The 20,853-nt window shown below is 37.6% G+C and overlaps 4 protein-coding genes and 1 pseudogene across 5 annotated transcripts; 4 read left to right on the top strand and 1 right to left on the bottom strand.

The window, feature by feature from the left end:
- Positions 1–669: 669 nt before the first annotated feature.
- LOC137727887 (inorganic phosphate transporter 1-4-like) lies at positions 670–2,577 on the top strand. Its single transcript, XM_068466748.1, has one exon. It carries the CDS (start codon positions 734–736, stop codon positions 2,348–2,350), a length of 1,617 nt encoding a protein of 538 aa, XP_068322849.1. The 5' UTR covers positions 670–733; the 3' UTR covers positions 2,351–2,577.
- Positions 2,578–4,525: 1,948 nt separating this feature from the next.
- LOC137727536 (inorganic phosphate transporter 1-4-like) lies at positions 4,526–5,974 on the top strand (annotated as a pseudogene).
- Positions 5,975–6,095: 121 nt separating this feature from the next.
- Positions 6,096–8,497, bottom strand: LOC137727539 (actin-depolymerizing factor). Its single transcript, XM_068466388.1, has 3 exons — positions 7,962–8,497; positions 7,213–7,478; positions 6,096–6,551 (listed from the first exon to the last, which is right to left on the bottom strand). The coding sequence occupies exons 1-3, from the start codon at positions 7,983–7,985 to the stop codon at positions 6,401–6,403; spliced, it is 441 nt and encodes a 146-aa protein (XP_068322489.1). The 5' UTR covers positions 7,986–8,497; the 3' UTR covers positions 6,096–6,400.
- A 1,045-nt stretch (positions 8,498–9,542) lies between these two features.
- Positions 9,543–12,527, top strand: LOC137727538 (uncharacterized). 2 transcript variants are annotated; one of them, XM_068466386.1, is made up of 7 exons: positions 9,543–9,651; positions 9,757–9,857; positions 10,706–10,806; positions 11,555–11,624; positions 11,849–11,876; positions 11,956–12,013; positions 12,129–12,527. In XM_068466386.1, exons 1-7 carry the CDS (start codon positions 9,633–9,635, stop codon positions 12,226–12,228), a joined length of 477 nt encoding a protein of 158 aa, XP_068322487.1. In that variant the 5' UTR covers positions 9,543–9,632; the 3' UTR covers positions 12,229–12,527. The 2 variants fall into 2 exon arrangements, with proteins under 2 accessions (XP_068322487.1, XP_068322488.1); XM_068466387.1 differs by having other exon boundaries at positions 9,546–9,651; positions 9,760–9,857.
- Positions 12,528–12,980: 453 nt separating this feature from the next.
- Positions 12,981–16,525, top strand: LOC137727537 (protein root UVB sensitive 2, chloroplastic-like). The gene is made up of 9 exons (XM_068466385.1): positions 12,981–13,226; positions 13,311–13,439; positions 14,000–14,088; positions 14,162–14,246; positions 14,556–14,615; positions 14,719–14,812; positions 14,918–15,015; positions 15,350–15,529; positions 15,781–16,525. The coding sequence occupies exons 1-9, from the start codon at positions 13,215–13,217 to the stop codon at positions 16,366–16,368; spliced, it is 1,335 nt and encodes a 444-aa protein (XP_068322486.1). The 5' UTR covers positions 12,981–13,214; the 3' UTR covers positions 16,369–16,525.
- Positions 16,526–20,853: the final 4,328 nt, after the last annotated feature.

Raw genomic sequence — 20,853 nt, 5'->3', positions numbered from 1 at the left:
TTTCTTCTACTTTCCCGGTAGTCATAGAGGTTTTTGCCTTTTTAGTTTCCAGAAGATCATTTCACTTTTCATGCTCAAATAAAAAGGTCCACTTTTTGTTTTGGGTGGCAAATAAAATTTCTTTAGTGTGTGTGATTAGTTATTATAATATCTTTTATTATTCTTTTGTTAATTTTCACTAGCATCTTGACACGTGATGAATTAGTGACATAAATTAGCAACAATAAGAATATTTGAAAGTCAAAAATCATAAAGTGAAGTGGTTGAATATATTTTCAACATACGACCAAAACCAACGGGTCTTGTAGTCTTACTTGTGACCTGTCAGAGTTGAGAGTCCATTTTTCATACTCCCTTGTTGATGTTGAACAGTTGTTAGATTTTCCCCCTTTGTTGAAGATTGACAGATTAATTATCACTCATAGCAAATCTGTGTTAATCATGATTTAGATGTATTTGCGATTTGAGGTTTGTGAGAGTCTAAATACTAATTTTGTTATTAGTAAAACTTTTTTCTGTCTTCAAACTAGACGTAGCGAAAGTCAAACCAGTATAAATTGTTGTATTATTCTCTTCAAATTATTGTTCGAATATTTTACATTATACTTGCCGTTTCCGCAGAAGATTTATTTTTATTTTTTCATTTTCTCACTCTTATTCAATTTGTGCAGATAAAAAAAGCTGGTGAGAAAGACAGAGAAGAGAAGGAGAATTTGTAAAAGCTAGCTTAACCATGGCTAGAGAGCAATTACAGGTGCTTAATGCGCTTGATGTAGCAAAAACACAATGGTACCATTTCACTGCAATTATCATTGCTGGAATGGGATTCTTCACAGATGCATATGATCTCTTCTGCATATCTTTGGTGACCAAGTTGCTCGGCCGCATATACTACCACGTTGAAGGCGCAGCGAAGCCTGGGATATTGCCTCCGAATGTGTCAGCTGCCGTAAATGGTGTGGCATTTTGTGGAACCCTGGCAGGCCAGCTCTTCTTTGGCTGGCTTGGTGACAAGATGGGAAGGAAGAAAGTTTATGGAATGACTCTTATGCTTATGGTCATATGTTCTGTTGCTTCAGGTCTCTCATTTGGGCATACCCCAAAATCCGTTATGTCAACGCTTTGTTTCTTCCGGTTCTGGCTAGGGTTTGGTATTGGCGGTGACTACCCTCTCTCTGCCACAATCATGTCTGAGTATGCTAACAAGAAGACTCGAGGCGCTTTCATTGCCGCTGTCTTTGCCATGCAGGGGTTTGGAATTTTAGCTGGTGGAATATTTGCTATCATCTCTGCGACCGCATTTAAAGCGTTGTTTGATGCTCCAACATATGAGGTCAATGCACTTGCCTCAACCGTTCCACAAGCGGACTATCTGTGGAGGATTATTGTGATGGTAGGAGCAATTCCAGCCGCAATGACTTACTACTGGCGCATGAAGATGCCTGAAACTGCCCGTTACACCGCCCTGGTTGCAAAGAATGCGCAACAGGCTGCATCCGACATGTCAAAGGTTCTGCAGGTTGAAATTGAAGCAGAGCCGCAGAAGGCTGAGCCGACTGCTAATACATTTGCTTTGTTCTCCAAGGAGTTTATGCACCGCCATGGACTTCACTTGCTTGGAACAACAACCACTTGGTTCTTGCTTGACATTGCATTCTACAGCCAAAATCTGTTCCAAAAGGATATTTTCAGTGCGATCGGATGGATTCCTCCTGCAAAGACTATGAATGCTATTGAAGAAGTTTACAGAATCGCAAGGGCGCAAACTCTTATTGCATTGTGCAGTACCGTCCCCGGCTACTGGTTTACGGTAGCTCTTATTGACAGGATTGGAAGATTTGCAATTCAGTTGATGGGATTCTTCTTCATGACAGTGTTCATGTTTGCACTGGCTATTCCCTATGATCACTGGACTCACAAGGACAACCGAATTGGGTTCGTGGCGATCTACTCATTGACCTTCTTTTTTGCAAACTTTGGTCCTAATGCAACAACATTTGTTGTGCCGGCTGAGATCTTCCCAGCTAGGTTCCGGTCTACTTGTCATGGAATCTCAGCTGCATCCGGGAAGCTTGGCGCCATAGTTGGTGCATTCGGTTTCTTGTACTTGGCTCAGAACCAAGATAAGGCCAAGGCAGATGCAGGGTACCCTGCAGGCATCGGGGTTAAAAACTCGCTCATCGCGTTGGGTGTGGTCAACTTCTTGGGGATATTGTTCACTTTCTTGGTGCCCGAATCGAATGGGAGGTCGTTGGAGGAGATGTCGGGTGAGAACGAAGAAGAAAGCGAAAGCGTGGCAGTGGAGTTGGAGCACTCAGGCTATAACAACAGGACAGTTCCAGTTGTGTAGGTTGGATCTGTTAGCAGTGTGCAGGAAATAATGTGGTAATGTAAGCCTGTTGTTAATTTTGGGGAGGGAAAAAGCCTACTTTTCGATTTCCTACTTTGTTGTATTCACCTGAGTCTAGGTCCTGGCTTTTACAAAGCCAGACAAAGGGTACGTTTTTCATGTTTAACAACATGTACGTATCAATATCAACAGGCAAGACCATCGAGTAATCTTGTCCTTCAGTCATATTCTTCTTCTGTCTATTTTTCTTATATGGTATCGACGATCGAGAGCTTAAACAGCTAATGCCCTAAATTCAATCTGTTTGGGTTAATATTTGAACATTGGGCTGCAAGTGTGTGGAAGCCTAGAAATACCAACTAAAAGGAGACTTAGCCAAAGCCCAAGCATCAAGCCCAGAGGCAAATTGGCGCCTTTCTTTAATGCATAGGCCATGTGCCTATGATTTAAATGTCAAGTGATGAGAACTAACTCACAATCAGCCAAAAAGCACATTTCAGTGGCAATACAAGTAAAAAGCTGAAAGTCCTTTGGTCACAAGGCAAGAAAAAGAACTTAATATGGATTTAACCCATTCATGACAATCCTTTGATAACAAGAAGTCCGAGTAACTTGGGGTGCAAGTAATCGACTAAACACAATCTTGTTCTACAGCTGCTATATACAAGACTATGAACTGAAAGTCCTTGGTCACAAGGTAAGAAAAAGAACTTAATGTGGACTTACCCCATCCACGACAATCCTTTGATAACAAGAAGTCTGAGTATCGTGGGGTGCAAGTAATCAACTAAACGCAATCTTGTTCTATATCTGCCATACTGAGATAGCAGTGGCACACCTAGCACTTAGTTAGTTTGATTGCGAGCCTCAAGACCTACACCTAAGGCCTCACAAAGGCACCTTTCAGAACTAACTATGTCATCTTCTTGTAGCACATCAGCAAGCAAGAGGCCGACTATACATCCAAAGTGCCAATCCCTTGGGGAGCTGTGCTGAGAGCCGAGGAGTCCTCTCCGGAGAAATCTTCGCCCGAACACAACCCAATGGCAAACACCCAATCTTCTTCCCTCTCTTCATCTGCTTCTGCTACTTCTGAAACCCCTGCAAGCCTAGCCTCTTCAACCATGGTACCATCTCCTCAAGGCTCCCTACCTCGTTCAGTATTTCTCACCTCTTCACTACCCCAATGGACCGATCCAATTTAAAGACGTAAATTTGAACTGCATAAATGGAGGGGAATATACCACTGAAACTCTCTTCACCTGCTTCTGTTTTCGGTTTTGGCTACTTTCTATTTACTACTAGAAACTCCCCGACATTTGGAACATACCACTGAAGGATGTCTTAAGTTCGTTGAACAGAAGGGTCTACAGAGAAACAACAGCTAGCTAAAATGGAGGGGAAGAATGCACCACTGTAATATTCCGGTTGCTCGGCGAAACGCCCCTCCCTTATAAATTCTCATGCCCGGCTTGCCCTACACCATTACCTATCCCCGCCCCCCCCCCCCCCCCCCCCCCCCTCTTCCCTCTAGATCTCTCGCGGAGTGGGAGGCTCTGTAGGTTGAGAGAGAAGATCCAGGTTAGAAAAAAAGCTACAGCTCTATGCATGCATGTTCTTGTTTCTTCTTGATGAAGCTGCATGTTTTTCATATTTTATTTACCATTTTTTAATTTTTATAAATTAATTCTAGGCATTATTTTAATCCCATCCTATATATTACAACATGCGATCTTTCAAATTATATATGAAACATGATTTTTCCGGCTATGGAGCTGATGCCCGTTCTTTATTAATCAACAAAATATCGTTATGTCATCGATAATATGTCAATATCATTGTCCGTAATAAAATGTACAAATGTGTTATTAGCATGTATTTTCAACATTATCGATGCACATCCGTTGTTTAATAAGAACCAACGTATTGCACATATAGTTTCAGGGAACTATTAGTTATATCCTCTGTGAATTTTGCCGACTTCTTATAAGTTTCTTCAAATGTGAAACTCTTGTGCTTTAATTTTCGGTGTTTATATCAATCAACTTCACATTTAAATCATTTTTTATTCATACATTGTTATGTAAATGTAATCTTACTGTTTGTGTTCTTGCATATTGAGAACCAGAGAAATAGAGTTTGCAAGAGAGAGATCAAACCAAGCAAAGCAAATCCATGGCCAAAGAACAACTGCATGTGCTCAATGCACTTGACACTGCAAAAAACACAATGGAACCATTTCACCGCAATTGTAATCGCCGGAATGGGATTCTTCACCGACGCATACGACCTCTTCTGCATATCCTTCATCACCAAATTGCTTGGCAGCACATACTACCACGTTGAAGGCTCACCAAAACCGGGCACATTGCCTCCAAATGTGACAGCGGCTGTCAATGGCGTGGCGCTTGTTGGCAAATTGGCAGGGCAAGTGGTCTTCGGCTGGCTTGGTGACAAAATGGGAGAAAAAAAGTGTATGGCATGACTCTTATGCTCATGATCATATGCTCCATTGGTTCTGCGCTCTCCTTTGGGCACAACGCGAAGGCTGCAATGACCAGGGTTTGTTTCTTCCATTTCTGGCTAGGGTTTGGCATTGGTGATGACTACCCTCTTTCCGCCACCATAATGTCTGAATACGCAAATAAAAAGACTCGTGGTGCCTTTGTTGCCGCGGTGTTTGCCATGCAGGGGTTTGGAATTCTAGCAGGGGGTTAGTTTGCAATGCTCATCTCTGCGATTTTCGAGGCCAAGTTCAACGCTCCAGCTTATGAAGTTGATCCAGTTGGTTCAACTGTCCCAGAAGCAGACAACCCTTGGAGAATCATTCTAATGGTTGGAGCATTTCCGGCCGCTCTAACTTACTACTGACGCTCGAAGATGCCAGAAACTGTTTGTTACACGGCGCTTGTTGCGAAAAATGTCAACCAGGCTAATGCTGATATGGCAAAAGTTTTGCAGGTTGACATCGAAGCTGAACCCGTCAGGCTGCCTAAGGAAACCATGCAATCTTTTGGTTTATTCTCTAAGGAGTTTATACACACCGTCATGGACTCCACTTGCTTGGAACCGCAAGCACATGGTTCTTGCTTGACATTGCATTTTATAGCCAAAATCTGTTTCAGAAAGACATTGTCAGCACCATCGGATGGATTCCTAATGCGAAAATTTTGAATGCCGTTTCAGAGGTTTGTAGGATTGCTGGGGCACAAACGCTTATCGCCCTATGCAGTATGGTACCCGGATACTTGTTCACTGCAGCCTTAATCGAAAAAATCGGAAGATTCAAGTGATGGGATTCTTCTTCATGACAGTGTTCATGTTTATATTGGCATTTCTCTACAATTATTGGACACACCAGGATCACTTGATAGGGTTTGTGGTATTCTACTCACTTTCTTCTTTGCAAATTTCGGACCTAATGCCTACTACATTTCTGGTGCCGCCTGGAATTTTCCCAGCTAGACTGCGGTCTACTTGCCATGGCATATCTGCTGCAGCCGGAAAGTTAGAGGCAATGGTGGGTGCATTCTGTTCATCAAGTGGAGCAATATTTTAGGATGTGTTTTCATTTTTCTCTGTTTCGGTCTTTATATAACTATTTAATACATTAAAGTAGAAACCGGATACTCATCTCTGTATTTTTATGTTGTTTATCCTTGTATTAAAGTACCTGGTTGATCTTCGGTGATCTTTCCGTCTGCATTGCCCATTCAGCATATATTTCGGGTTATGAATTTGCTCAAGAACAGAAGATCAATGACGTGGTGCATTTCTTGCTCCGCAAACATAAATCCATAAGTGAGCAAATGTATATAGCAACAATTTTCGGGTTTTAATCACCTAAAGGTAATTAAATCCTGAAACAAGAAGATAACATCAAACCATACTTTTTGTACCAGCTAACTGATCTGCCAGTTTATTCAAGCAACAGTAATGCAGTTTTGTGCCGGTGATGGGTTCTAACATAGTGAAGCCAGCAGAACAAACTTACAGAACCCTAGAGATTTTGATTGACCAAGGAAGATGTGTTTTAGTACTGCAGAGAGTTCAATGGGCACGGTCTCTGAGCACCTCAAGATCCATTTCTGTCGGGTCAGTAGCCTGAATCTCGTAGTGGATACCGTCCAGCTCCCTCCTAAACCTGTCTTTAGATGTGGCGTAGAGCATCTTCGCACGGATTCGAGAGGTCGAAGGGGACCTGAGCATTATTATGTAAATAATCATGAATTAGCACAAGATAGAACAAGTATTTGAATTTGCAAACGCACACAATGTTCTGGTTTATTAAGACCAAAACTTGCATCAATAGTATTCTGCACCACTGAGTTTATATGAAAGGATCATAACACTGGATACCAAATCAAGGGTGCAAGTGCAACTTTATGGATGATTTATTGTGAAAAAAAATGATTGTATTTGCAAATAACTGCACGGGATTGAAATATTGCGACTTCGGAATTGGGATCAAAATTTGTGATTGTTCCTTCTTTGATCAAGAATTTATATTTTTGATAAGTATAATGATCATCTAACAAAGAAGAGTTTCAATTTGTTCAAATGAACGATTTGAAGACCTCTTGATTCTAACAACTGATTGTAGAGTTGATCATTCAGACCTTTCAATTCATACATGTGTGGATCACCAAAAGAAAACAGCCTGGTAGTGATGGTTTTTTTTTTTCGACAATGCGACTAATCTATGGGGAGCGGGATTCCGAACTTGAGTGCAAGGAGGAGACGTAATGATCTGGCCAACTAGCCTAATCTGCGTCTGGATTTGATAATGATAGTTTAACAGGACTAATAGTGAGTCCATAGTGATAAATCATATGGTGAAGAGATTAAAGGGAAAAACTAACCATGCGATGAAGAAGATCTTGCTCTTTTGACAGTTCTCAGAAGTTACGAAATCAAAGTCATATACGGCATATCGACAATCATTATCAGGCAAAGCTGCCACAAAATCATCATAGCTCTCCGCCGGACCACCAATCTTTTCAACTACAACCTCCCTCTTCTTCTCATCAACCTTGAATATCACATAGCGGTGAACCTTCTTCCTCTGCAGCTCCTTGAAAGTGTTCTTGCTCTCATCAGAAACCCCCATGGCACATGAAGCATTTGGCTGGAAAATCAACAAAAACATCCAATGCTGTTATATATTTTAACCCAATACTAAGAAAAACTTAGTAACTACCTTGCCTAGACATCTATCCTCTGTCTGGCCATCAGGACCACGAAAAGTTTGGAAGTCTAATACAACGAACACACAGCAATATTTCAAACTACTCTAATATATAAGGAAGGATTCCGAATACGGTGCGGGAAACACCGCACAGATTAACTAGCTCAACTCACGTATGCAAAAAATTCCTCGAGAACCGAGTGGATACTAAATACAATTTATTGGGTTCTTCCAAAGCTACATCAGACTGAATTATCTTTGCGGAAACATGGGATTTAATACAAAATCATGAGCACTTAAATAAAATTAAGTCACTAAACAAAACCCACAGTTGAACCAAACCATATAGAAGCTTCAAAAACCCACACACACACACACACACACACATATATATACATATAGAGAGAGAGAGAGAGAGAGTACCCGACCGAGCCCTCTGAAAGACATTGCAGCCGTGAAAATCCCAAATATCCCAAGAGAAAGCTTGATCAAGAACGAGAAAGAACAGATTTTTCAGCGAAGGCTAGCAGCTAAAGAGAGATTTGAACAAATGAGGCATGCAGAAGAAAGATAAAGAAATGGAAAATCTGAAACGAATCGAACTATACCAATCAAAACCACAAAAAAGAAAATCAACTTATCAAACTAAAAGGCTTAGAAAAAGATAAGGAAATGGAAAGAAAAATAGAAAGGTGGAAAGATTCGGATTCTAAAGGAGAGCGGTGCAGTCTGCAGTGCGCCTATGCTTTCTGGTATACCCTTTTGCTGTGAGGCTCTCTGGTGATGAAAGATACGTACACATGGCGATGATGCTGCGTGGGACTAACGCTTTGCTTGCAAGCAAATTGTAATGGCCGACGTTGACTTTGGGGACCAGAGTTTCGGGGAGGGACCACTCTCCACCACCGTCCGCGCTGACGCGCTATATATTAATTTTTATCCACTCGCCACGTACAGAAGACAGACTCTACTTTTGCTACTGCCAAGACAAATATGTTTTCAGAATGCAGATCCTTGCCGGATTATCTTTATGGGAATTCTAAAGATCAACCAATCTTATTTGTTCATCGTATGTTATATGGCTATAAATTATCTTAAATGTTTTTATTTAAAATTAAACACAAACAGTTAATAAAAACTAACCACACAATATACGATAAACGAACATAATTCACGAATTTTCAGGATCTTCATCAAAAATATCTGGAGATGATCCTGTTGGGTGTTATCATGCAACTAACTATCAATCTTTTGATTAAAGTAAGAAGATGTAAGTTGGGTCAATTAATTATAGTAATGTTTCGTTTTATAGGAGAAACCAAACTTACGTTAATAAAAATTAATTTCATATAACTGTTTGCAATCGGGGTCACATATTCAAGCAACTTAGATAATTACCCTGTCCAAAAAAAATAAGAGTAATTCAAACAATGATCTGATCCAAAAAACCATTTAAACGTAGAGTATGTATGAAATACTTCCAAGTGTTTCTTGAATGGCAAAAATCATTTTTTGACGCACTAATACATTTCTGATTGTGTTTCCTAGAAAAACTATGAGTGCTTACTTACAATTAGAGATGTTTTGACAGATGAAATTTTGTTTCAGCTAGTATTCTTATTCATTTCCTTGTTGATCCAATTTAATGATGAAAAATGGTTAAAGAAAACAAAAAAAAGAAAAAAACCCTATTTTGACTATGTTTCTATTGCACTCAAATGTGAAAACGTTACGCCACTTAGTATTACGGTCTAGTAGTATTTTTCTTCATTTGTAAGTGTGAGGCCTTAAGTTTAATTTTCATAAAAGACGAATTTGAACCACATTATTGCTAATCTATTATGAGGCTTAACCTACTCTTTCACCCCTCTTTCTATGTAGATAACAATTTTTGTTATAAAATAATAAAAATTAAAAAAGTGAAAAGGTCACGTGATTGTCACGAGCTCTCCACCAACAAAGAGCCGGAGCATCCGCAACCCAAACCCGAAACATCGACTGCTTTCCTGGATCGAAATTTTGTGCCCTAAAATTTGGGGTTTTTGGGTTTTTCGAAATTTGGTTCCTCCTGGGCAGCTGCTAAACGATTCCCTGATGAAAATGGATTCAGAAGGTACGCGTCGGGATTGTGTTCTTTCACAAAATAATTGAAAAAAATCGATCTTAATTTTATTATCAATGAAAAATTGATTATTTTTTATTTGTGTTAAATATTTAGCAGCGCAAAAGGCGTCGAGCAATAATCCGTCGGTAATGCTCGCTTCTCTTCTGAGTAGGAGAGCCAAGCTTCAAGATGAACTCCGAGGCATTGAAAAACAGGTTCAATTTTTATTTATTTCTTAAATAATTTAATTACATTTTTCGTTGTTCTTTCACTTAGGGTTGGAGAATGAGTTTTTTTGGCTACTGGGTTTATTAGTTAGAGTTCATTTCTGGGGATATAGCTGAAATGGAAGACCTTTTTTTCTTTTTTTTGGTTACACAAATGATTTTAATTGGTCATGTATAGAAAATCAGAAATGTATGTAAAAAAAATTGAGTTTTTTTCTTTGTCGTGTTATTAACGTTACATGAAATGGGTGTTAACCCTTTTTTGTTCTAAACTTACATGTTCTAAACTTCCATGAAATGGGTGTTAACCCTTTTTTGTGTCCATCTCCCTTATCACATAACATGTAAGTTAGCCCGCGATAGGTAAGCGTTTCTCGTCTTAATGATGTTTCTATGGAAATTTGTTCCTTCTCGTTTTGGTTTGGTCCACAGTTTAGAACCGAAATGCAGCAGAAGATATGAATAGAAATGTATGCAAATTAGTGGAGAAAAAATTACTTGGTTTTGTATAGTATGTTTAAAGAATAAAGCTTTTTTTTTTCGTGTCTTAATGGAGGCAAACTTACATGAAATGAGTATATAAGCACTCAATGAGAGAGATAGAGAGAGAGTGTATACGCCCGTGAATCGTGATAGGTAAGTTTTTCTTGGTTATGTTGCCACGGATATTTGGTTGTAATTGTTTTCTTTGTTGTTTTGGTTTGGTCCACCGTTTAGAATTGAAATGCAGCACAAGCTATGGGATGGAAAAGTTTTTTTATGTCTTGTTGTAGTTGCAGCTGAGCTGCGTATTTGATACGCCTCTTTACTGGAACTAATGTCTTCTTATAATGCAGGTCTATGATTTGGAGACTAGTTATCTACAGGATCCAACTCAATGTGGAAATGTACTAAAAGGTTTTGAAGGGTTTCTATCGTCATCCAAGAACACTAACCTGTGAGAACTAGCTAAGATATCCTTTGGCTTCACTTTTTTTCTTTGTACTCCTATGTAGGGTTATCCTCCTTAGTTAACTCTTGCCCATGAGGCTTCTGTGTTTGCGCGATAGTCTTAAACAAACTACTCTTTTTCCCATGAAGAACTGGTTCTTTAGTATTCTGGCTAGTTAGATTGAATGCTCTGATTATTCAATTTTCCCTCTGGTTCTCTTCCTTTCTGATCTAACCTGTTGTGTTATTTCTCCAAGCAGTCTTTTTCTTTGCTAGCAGGGTTCTTTCACTGACCACTTTTGCAGCTAACTAAAACTGGTAGTATTAGCTCATCTAGTGATCCCCATTAACTATAGACAAAAACTCACGAAATGACCTTTGGTTTCGCAGGTTGAGTCTATATTCATGGAATGATTATCTCTATATATGATATTTGGCAGTTTTGAATAAATTATATTCTTGAATTATTACTCGGGCAAGCCTTTTTTATGTCGGAGACGTGCTTTAGCTGGGAGATGATTGGCCGTTACTCATTGCTCTGATGGCATCTGAATTGAATGTTCTTACAGCACATTTCCCCTGAATAATCTATTTTTCCATACAAAAGATTCCACATGGCACATGCAAATTATATTAAATCAAACACGCAGCGCTGATATTTTCTGCATTATATGCACAAAACTTTCATGTTTGGATTTTGGAGTCTGCTGTATACGGATTAATGGAAAGGAATTCTTCATACCTTTTGACTGCAGCTTGAAGCGATCTAGGAAATTTCAGCCTGAAGATAGAATGTTTTCATTATCTTCTGTTACATCACCAGCAGTAAGTATTGTAAACATTAAAAGTCCCGTTATGGTGGCTGTACCGGTTGTCCTCATCTTTTATTGTTCTAATTTAATGTCATTTTCGCATTATCAGTACATTCATGCAAGTGAATGTGGACTTAAAATTTCAAACCACTTTTATTTGCATGTATAGTTTTACATTGATAAATAATTGTTTGAAACATGAAACCGATGTTCATGGGTTCTCTTCTCTTTTCTCAGGCTGAGGAACTTGCGGCTGCACGAGATGGTAAAGCTTATGTTGCCAAATATACAACAACAGCCTGCGCAATTCTTATTCATTGTTTTGTCCCCTTTGTTTATTGTAGATGGGAGATCAGACTTTGGTCCAGGTCGGTCCAAAGGCGGTATATATGCAAATGGGCAGTAAGCACTCCACTATTTATCTTTGATGGAAAACAGTTTCTATCAATTGCCGCCATTTATCTTTGAGGCTCTATCTCCTGGCATCACTGTCTGAAATATGTAATTTATGTCACAGAGGAAAACCGAAGAAGGGAAGACCTGCACCGAGGGACGTGAAGAGAATCAGGCCAAGCGAACAAGATTACGACTATGAAGATGATGCCGAGATGTCATAGTGAAATGGGGAAATTATGGTTTTACGTTTCCATATGAGGTCTGCGCAAGCAAGAGCTGGGACCGAGAGCTTTCGTTTAAGAAATCTTTCGACTGTCAAAAGCCGCATGCCCCTCAGGCGTGCAAAGCCCCCTTTTTCACTTGTGTAATTAATCTTATCTCAGGCTGTAAGTATTACTCCCGAGTCCTGATAGTATTTAAGATTTGGTTATTTCTGCATAGATCTTGTTACTCGACCAAATGTGAAACTTCAATTGGGAAACAACTGTCATGAGAAATATAGTTGTCAATCTTGCAGCGTTGTTTGATTTGTTTTCCATCTCACAAGGTTGCATTGTGCCATCAAGTATTTACTTGTGAAATTGGGTTGCTATCAAATTCGTTAAAATAAATATTGGACTCGAGAAAGCGATAATAAAAGGCTTGTAGCTCAAGCGGTTAAAGATACGAGAGGATTGTGATTCATTAAGCACAGAGTCGGCTAAGTGCATTTGTAAATTCTCGTTTCCACATAAAATTTGGCTTCTTACCTTAATGCGTCATTTTCTCAGTACGAACTAACATCTCAGTGAAGTGATTTGACAAAATAATTAAATGCAGCTGAGCAAACGAACGTACATGCAAATGAAAGTCAAGTATGGTATCGTTAACTTGTGATTAATGTTGTTGTATTTTCGAGTTAAAACATGTAATAACACACAATTAATGCTGATATATTTTCAAGTTAAAACACGTGGTGCCACACGATAGACTTAGAGTTGAGTAATTGAATGACGTCCTTTTGCTTGTGGGACTCAAATTGTCATTGCATAGCACGATGTCGTTTCACTTGTTTCTTGGACTCGGAATCCAAATACCAAAACCGTTAAGCTAGTGCCGCATTATCCTTGAATTTATTTCCGGGCGGTTTGGCCCACCCTATTCTGCCGCCGAAATTCTTATCCCCTTTGTAGTGTCGCCCATTTCACTCCACCTCCTTCCCCCTCCCATGAAATTGTTGGTATGTCCCTACACCTACACCTGTACATACACATATACATGTATATATTTTATCATACATTTGTTTTCATTCGTGATTCAATAGGAGAAGATAATGATGCAGAAGAAGGAGCCAGATAAAGCTCCAGCCCCTCCTGAGGTGCCGGCGTACTGGATCGAAACCTCCGAGTCGGTCTCCTACCGCTGCGAGTTTGACCCCAGCGGTCAACTCTCTGTAAGTTCTTCATCTACTTCCCCATGTTTAAATTGCGTATTCACTTCTGGGTTCTGCTGGGTAAGCGGTAGTTTTAGCTGCTGATGCACCCTTGACTGAAATTCCCAATTTGGGTCTGATTTGAGCTATGGGTTCTTGTTGATTTGGTGAAAAGTTGGGGACTTTGTGGTCAAATGGCAATGCAAGTCGGTCACTGAGTGTCGGGTTGCTGGGTTTGATTTTAATGTATGGGCAGAGAGAGAGAGAGAGTTGTTTTGAAATAAACATGGTGTGGAAATGAAAGAAGGGGATTTGAAATGGTTAATTGTACTCGAAGGTGTAGGTTTTTTGTGGGAAATGAAATGAGGATGCTTTTGGTTCAACAATGTCTTAGAATTTTCGGCAAAAGAAAATACATAGCCATTGCAAAAATGGGAACTGGGGACCCGTGGGAATTCGGGTTTTGGGGAATGGAAAGAGGATTAGTTGAAGTGGCTGCGGTCCAGTGTGTTTTTTGCGTGCCAGGTTGATTTTGTTCTTGCTTTTGTTGAACTACTTTAACTGCATTGAGTTTTCTGCAGGTGAAGATTCTTGATGACTCGAGGCCAGTGTTCCTTAAGGTCGCTGACTCATTCGTCAATAAATTTTTCCCCTCGGGATATCCATATAGGTAAAGTATTGGTTTATTCCTTTTGAGAACCCATAGACTGGTTCAATTACTCATGTACCTTTTACTTGTGCAGTGTAAATGAAGGATATCTCAGATACACACAATTCCGGGCACTGCAGCACTTAACCAGTGCAGCCCTGTCAGTGCTTTCAACTCAGGTCTTTTTTCCGATACCTTCAATGCATTTAAAATCGTCATTTATATTTCTTGCGTGGAAATTTAACCCTATGAATTCTGGTCGATATTGCACCTTGGACCTTTTATATGTTGCTTTTTGTGCTCACATTTATACGTATGCTTATTTAGTATATACTATCTATTTATTTGCTACAATTCTTGAGTGACAATTCATCATATAAGCTACAGATTCTCTTATTCTCTCTCTTCCCCACACCCCCACCCTAAAATAAGAAATCTTCAAGACAACTATGATTTGGGTCATTGGCTGCATTCTTACTCCTTTACAGTCACTCCTATTTGCTGCAGGCTTGCGGCCAACCCCTGCACAAGCAACTGTTGTAAGTTGGGTAAGTTCTCAATTTTTGAAGAGTATAAGATCACTTGCGACCAAATCACGACTCTGATCACTTTCATTTCAAATATTATCAATTCCATATTGTTGACATTCAGGTTCTAAAGGATGGGATGCAGCACATGGGAAAGCTTATATGTAGCAATCTGGGCGCAAGAATGGATTCCGAGCCTAAATGTTGGAGAATTTTGGGTCTGTTTGGGAGCTTTAATTCTTATCTAACTATATGTTTTTGGTAGGAAGTGACTTTAATGCTTTTAGAATATTTTTAATTAGATTAAGCTTTTCGCCTTGCAGCTGATGTGCTCTATGACTTTGGCACTGGCTTGGAAGTTCTTTCTCCTTTGTGTCCACAGCTTTTTCTTCAAGTTGCAGGTTTAGGCAATTTTGCAAAGGTATAGTTTCCATAGAGATGCATACATGTGCATATTAATTTCTTCTCAAGTCCTCACTTTTTTCATTTTTATTATAATTTATTTATTGCTGGTAAACATTAGGTTTTTTTTCATTTTTATTATAATTTATTTATTGCTGGTAAACATTAGGTTTTTTTTTTCCTTTTTCTGATTTAATTTTTTATTTAAAGTAATAGGTAAACTTGTCGTTGAAATTTATTTTATTTTCTTTGTATTTAATACCATGTCCGTGTAAAGTTTTGAGTCCCTTCTCCAATCCTAAAATATAATTTTGTTGATTGTTCCTTAAGATTTTTACCTTTGAAGTTAACAGGGGATGGCAGTTGTTGCTGCGAGAGCAACAAGATTACCAATTTATTCGGCCTTTGCAAAAGAGGGCAATCTTAGTGATCTGTTTGCCAAAGGGGAGGCAATATCAACTGTGTTCAATGTCATTGGAATGGGAGCAGGGATCCAATTAGCATCTACTGTCTGTTCGTCTATGCAAGGAAAGGTAGTGGATATGATTCACTGTCTAACTCTCAATTTTACCATTCAGCCTCAACTATTATTTCTATTGTGTTCGTAATTGCACGAAACGTCCATTTTCAAACTGAGTTAAAAACAGGTTTGCATCACTCGTGTGCTATGACTGCAGTGAATATTGCATAGTTTGTTATTCTGAATTCATTTCGTACGGTGGTTGTGAATTTCTAATATTCCTTTTGAAGGAAATAGATTCGAATGATCTTTAACTTGTTGCAGATGGTTGTTGGGCCTCTTCTTTCAATGGTACATGTATACTGTGTCATTGAAGAAATGCGGGCAACTCCTATCAACACATTGAACCCACAGAGGACTGCAATGATTGTGGCTGATTTTCTGAAGACAGGAAAAGTATCAAGCCCGGCTGACCTGAGGTATCGGGAAGACCTCCTATTCCCTGGGCGAGTCATAAAGGATGCCGGAAATGTAAGAGTGGGAAGGTCATTCCACAAGGTCATTAAGCCTTCAAAACTTAGTGAATTGAAAGAAATGTTCCCTGAAGAGAAGTTTCTTTTAAATCGTGGAAACAAAGGGGTTGACATGATATTGGAGCAAAATGCTACCGGCGAAGACGCATTGAGAGGGTGGCTTGTTGCTGGATACACTGCAGGTATAGAGAAGTCTTTTCATGTGCCGAGTCCGAGCGCACTGGAAGAGGCTTACGAGAAGATGAATGACGTATTTGGTCCATTTGTATTGGAACTGCAGGCCAAGGGGTGGCATACCGATCGATTTCTCGATGGAACAGGAAGCCGTTTTGCGTGGGGGTCGAATCTAGGTACAGATAATTCTTCTCAAAGATATTGAAGTTCTTTGGTACGGGTAGGATTGGACAAAGCAGGGACTTTGTGATACAAAACGTTTATAGAAGTAGGGAAATACTGTTACTAGGGAATTGCACTCGCGCACCGTAACTTTCAGTAGTATTTAGGATCATTGTAATAGTTTTTTGCCTATTTCCCTCTGTACCTTGCTACTGTCGATTTGCTCCCTTAACTTTTTTTCTGGCCTCTTATCTCTTGTTTAAACACATTCTCGTCACCCTTCTTGACACTTTTCTCATATCACAGATACAAAAATAAAAACGAAAAACAAATTGGTTATCAAAAAGACTCTTCATTTTTATTTAACTTTCCTAATCTTTTTACATTTTTTGACATTTCTATTTCCCTCTGTATTTTTTTATTTTTTTTTTTTTTTTTGGGTTTTTATCACAAATGGTCCTTAAAATTGAAAATCAATCAATGTAGTTCCTGAAAATAGATGTCGCAAATTAATGTGATCATTCCGTCACAATTTTGTTGAAAACTCTGTTAAGTACTGATGTGGCACATAAATGGGCCCCACAAGTCATTTTTTCTTACAAATAATTCCTAAAATTGACCCGAGACATCAAAATGGTTCATGAAATTGACCCACGACATCAAAATAGTTCTTAAAATTGAAAATTGATCAATGTAGTCATTCCGTCACACTTTTGTCAAAAATTCTGTATGTGCTTAATGGGACACATAAATGGGTCATACAAGTCTAATTAAATTTAAAAAATTACAAATAGGCTTAGTAATTTAATAGTTAATAAAAAAAGTTGTCAACCCAAAAACCTAGTCCTGCAATTACCTCCAATCCCAGTGTACATTTCTCTACCTCATTCGCTTTCTATTCTCTAAAATAATAAAATAATAAAATAAAATATATAAAAAAAAAACTCTATATACCCATCTTTACACACTTCGACACCCTTGATCGAATTGAACATGGATCAATATCACCTTTGGTGAAGGCTTGGCCGATTGGTAATGACTTCTGGGACATCACCGTTAACATTTAGGCGATCAACTTCCTCACAACTTTAATCTTGGAGAGCTTGTTCGGCGCTTCACTGGCGGTCTGGTGATGCAAATAACAGCAAGTTCTACCTTGAGATAATGAGGTTATACCCGAGGTGCGTCTATTGTTGGTTAAAAACTATTTCCACACCCCCTCTTAGGCCTTGGTTAAGCTTTGTGCCTTTGAGAATTTATAAGAGGGAACTCTCTTCGGAGTATGCCCTACTATAAGAAAAACATTTCATTGTACAAAAAGGTATTTAGACAACTATTTTAATTCATTATTAAACCCACATTAGCATATGACAAAATTTTAATAGATTGTCGCGAAATGATCATATTAATTTGTGACATCTATTTTTAAGGACTACATTGACCGATTTTCAATTTTAGAGACCATCTTGATAGTGTGGGCCAATTTCAGGAACCATCTTGACGGTGTTGGTCAATTTCAGGGACCATCTTGACGGTGTTGGTCAATTTCAAGGACCATCTTGACGGTGTTGGTCAATTTCAGGGACCATTTGTGATAAAAACTCGTAAATCTTGTGGGGCCCATTTATGTGCCACATTAGCACTTAACGAAATTTTTAACAGAATTGTGATGGAAGGACCACATTGATTTGCGACACTTATTTTCAGGAACTACATTGATTTATTTTTAATTTCAAATATTATCTTGACGGTGAGTCAATTTTAGGGACCAATAAAACCCCTTTTGGTTTTGAAATTTGACATTTATCACCGACAAGTTGAATAAATATGAGGAATCACATTTGAATGTAAAACCGACCATTTGTGATAGTTCACAGGAAGAAATTAGCGACAATAAAACTCTTTCAATCCAAGAGTAGAAAAGAAAAGGTGATGATGATAGCACGCCATTGATGATAGCATGGGAAGTAGACTAGCCACGTGAGTTGGTACTGATTTGGAATTGTGGTGTCTTAAAAAAAAAAAAATAATAATAATAATAAAAAGAATTTATTAAAAATTTTGGAACATCAAATGTTTTTTTTTGGTAAAAAAAAGTTTATTTTCTTAAAACTGTTGTCAAGGACAATAGAAAAGCAAAAACAATGCCTACCATACTTCTAAAAAAAATTCTTTTTTTTTTTCAAAACATAGTAATTAGTGTATATTTAATGAAATTTTCAAATAGAAAGCATACCCTCACATATTTTATAAAATTATAATCATTTTTTTTACAATTGTTGTATCGCATTAAATAACATATTATTTTTATGCATTAAACATATTTTTATATTCACAGCAATTTATATTAAATTTTATCAAACACTCAAACACAATTTTTTTTTTTTTTTTTTTGTTATAAGCACTAAAAAAAAGAAAAAAAAACTTATCAAACACTCAACAACTTTATTTTACAGCTATTTATTCTCATAGCACAATAAAAACAATGTTTTTAAAAAGCACCACAATACCTAACTAGCCGTAAGTGGCTATTTAGAAATTAAATTAAAAAGCATCTTTCTTTCTTTGGTGTTTTCGATTTTTATCTTTCACAACTGGACAAAGCTGACGTATATATATTGAGGTAATGTTATGAATATCAAAATTTTAAATCAAATTTACAAACCAAATAATACAATACTAATTAAAATAAGCACGTTAATCAACACTTAAATAATAATCCTGCAATCATCAACATTCATATGATTTAGTTTGCAAATTTTAATATATAAATTTTGCATTACTCTTTAATTGATGCAGCCTTACCATCTTTGTGATGGCTGCCGATTTTCAGTTGGACAGACAGACAAAGACAAACTCGCTGCATTCCTATTTCCATTCTATATGTGAGGGCGAACCAGCCTATAAGGAAGTTGGACATCTTCAAATTCTTCATTCAGTGGACTGGACATGCATGTCGACTGATATGATACGTGCACTCCTCCTCCTTGCAGGTCCCATACTTCACATATTATACAGTTTATACTACATTATCTTAATTAGTTTTTCAGTTATAATAGTATGATATGATATGATAAATCATGAGAACTGTTTATGGACATTCTAAACAAGTGTGGTTACACACCCTTCTCTTATATTTTATATAAGGATTAAATTGTACTTAAAAAGTCACTCAGTATTAGGGTTTAGTGGGTATTCTTTTTCGCTTAGAAAAAAGAGGTTTTAGGTTCGAATCTCGTGAATGGCGAATATAATATCAAATTGAGCTACCCATTATGTGGCTTAGCCAAACTCCTCCTCTCTATAGTATAAAAATATCAATGTACTCAAAAAAAAATTGCACTAAAAAAAAAAAAAAATTAAGCTACCCATTATGTGGCTTAGCCAAACTCCTCCTCTCTCTAGTATAAAAATATCAATGTACTCAAAAAAAAATTATACTAAAAAAAAAATTAAGCTACCCATTATGTGACTTAGCCAAACTACTTAAATAGATTCATAATATATATATATATATATATATGATTTAATTTTATAATAAAACTTGGAGGTATATAATTAAGGTAATGTTAGATAAACTAGATTTTTAAATCAAATTTTGTAAATCAAATGATGTGATTGTTGATGATTGAATTATTAATTAAGTATTGATTAACGTATTTATTTTCTCTTGATGACATATAATTTGATTTGTAAATTTAATTTAAAATTTTAATCTATCTAGCATTTTCCATATAATTAAGTTAGCTACACCTACATGACAAAGGTCAAAAGATGAGGTTCTACTCACTTTATAGAAGAGATGAAAAGTTGAAGTGCAGCTTTGTCGAAACGATGCATCAATTATTATCTCAATCTAATTTTCTTACATTCCGATCGATATCATATTTGGTGCATCTGTCTACACGTTATTAACCAACACCAACATCGATTGTTTCAAATGCATGCGTTAGCGATTTGCTTTGCATTTCCTGATATCCCAGTTAATCACGGCATTAGAAATTTAACCCTAATGTTTAATTACACGTGCATGTGTCACAATTTATTATCTCATATTTGTGCTTGTTTGAAGTTGCAGTCCCCGCCTCATCAGATATACAAATTCCTTGAATTATATATAAATAAATTTGAATTCACATACTTTTCTGTCAGAGAGCAGGTTTGAACTTTGAAATTCTGGGAATCTCTCTCTCAGAGGAATATATACATTTACAATATATCCCCACTACAGTATGATCCTATCTAAATGTTTGAGAAGTACAATTTGTTTTCTGTATGTTCTAATCAACAATCGAGCATCGCTAGCTCCACCGGACTCGGACCAGCTCCACCATCTTCCTTGCACGGTTGGACTACGAATATATGAACATTTATATATTCAATTGTAGATTAAAAATCTCTTCACATATCATTATGGTTTTAGCGACTTTGTTTTGTCAATTTTTTTCTTTAACAATTAAATATTGAACATCTTCTGATTGAATGAATAGTTGTAAAGGATGATCTTTAAACAAGATTTACAAATATA

This window comes from Pyrus communis, chromosome 3, assembly GCF_963583255.1.
Source record: "Pyrus communis chromosome 3, drPyrComm1.1, whole genome shotgun sequence".
NCBI classification, from domain to species: domain Eukaryota; kingdom Viridiplantae; phylum Streptophyta; class Magnoliopsida; order Rosales; family Rosaceae; genus Pyrus; species Pyrus communis.
Note: the sequence above shows the minus strand (reverse complement) of the source record. Positions and strands in the feature narration are given on the sequence as shown.

Excerpts from the sequence above, each read along its gene's own strand:
- LOC137727887 (XM_068466748.1), top strand. The coding sequence starts at position 734 with ATGGCTAGAGAGCAATTACAGGTGCTTAATGCGCTTGATGTAGCAAAA.
- LOC137727539 (XM_068466388.1), bottom strand. The coding sequence starts at position 7,985 with ATGTCTTTCAGAGGGCTCGGTCGG. Across the intron at positions 7,479-7,961 it reads CTTTCAGAGGGCTCGGTCGG|CCAAATGCTTCATGTGCCAT; the intron begins GTACTCTCTCTC and ends TTGATTTTCCAG. Across the intron at positions 6,552-7,212 it reads AAGATCTTCTTCATCGCATG|GTCCCCTTCGACCTCTCGAA; the intron begins GTTAGTTTTTCC and ends AATAATGCTCAG.
- LOC137727538 (XM_068466386.1), top strand. Across the intron at positions 10,807-11,554 it reads TCATCCAAGAACACTAACCT|CTTGAAGCGATCTAGGAAAT; the intron begins GTGAGAACTAGC and ends TTTTGACTGCAG. Across the intron at positions 11,625-11,848 it reads CTTCTGTTACATCACCAGCA|GCTGAGGAACTTGCGGCTGC; the intron begins GTAAGTATTGTA and ends CTCTTTTCTCAG.
- LOC137727537 (XM_068466385.1), top strand. Across the intron at positions 14,247-14,555 it reads TGTCAGTGCTTTCAACTCAG|TCACTCCTATTTGCTGCAGG; the intron begins GTCTTTTTTCCG and ends ACTCCTTTACAG. Across the intron at positions 14,616-14,718 it reads AAGCAACTGTTGTAAGTTGG|GTTCTAAAGGATGGGATGCA; the intron begins GTAAGTTCTCAA and ends GTTGACATTCAG.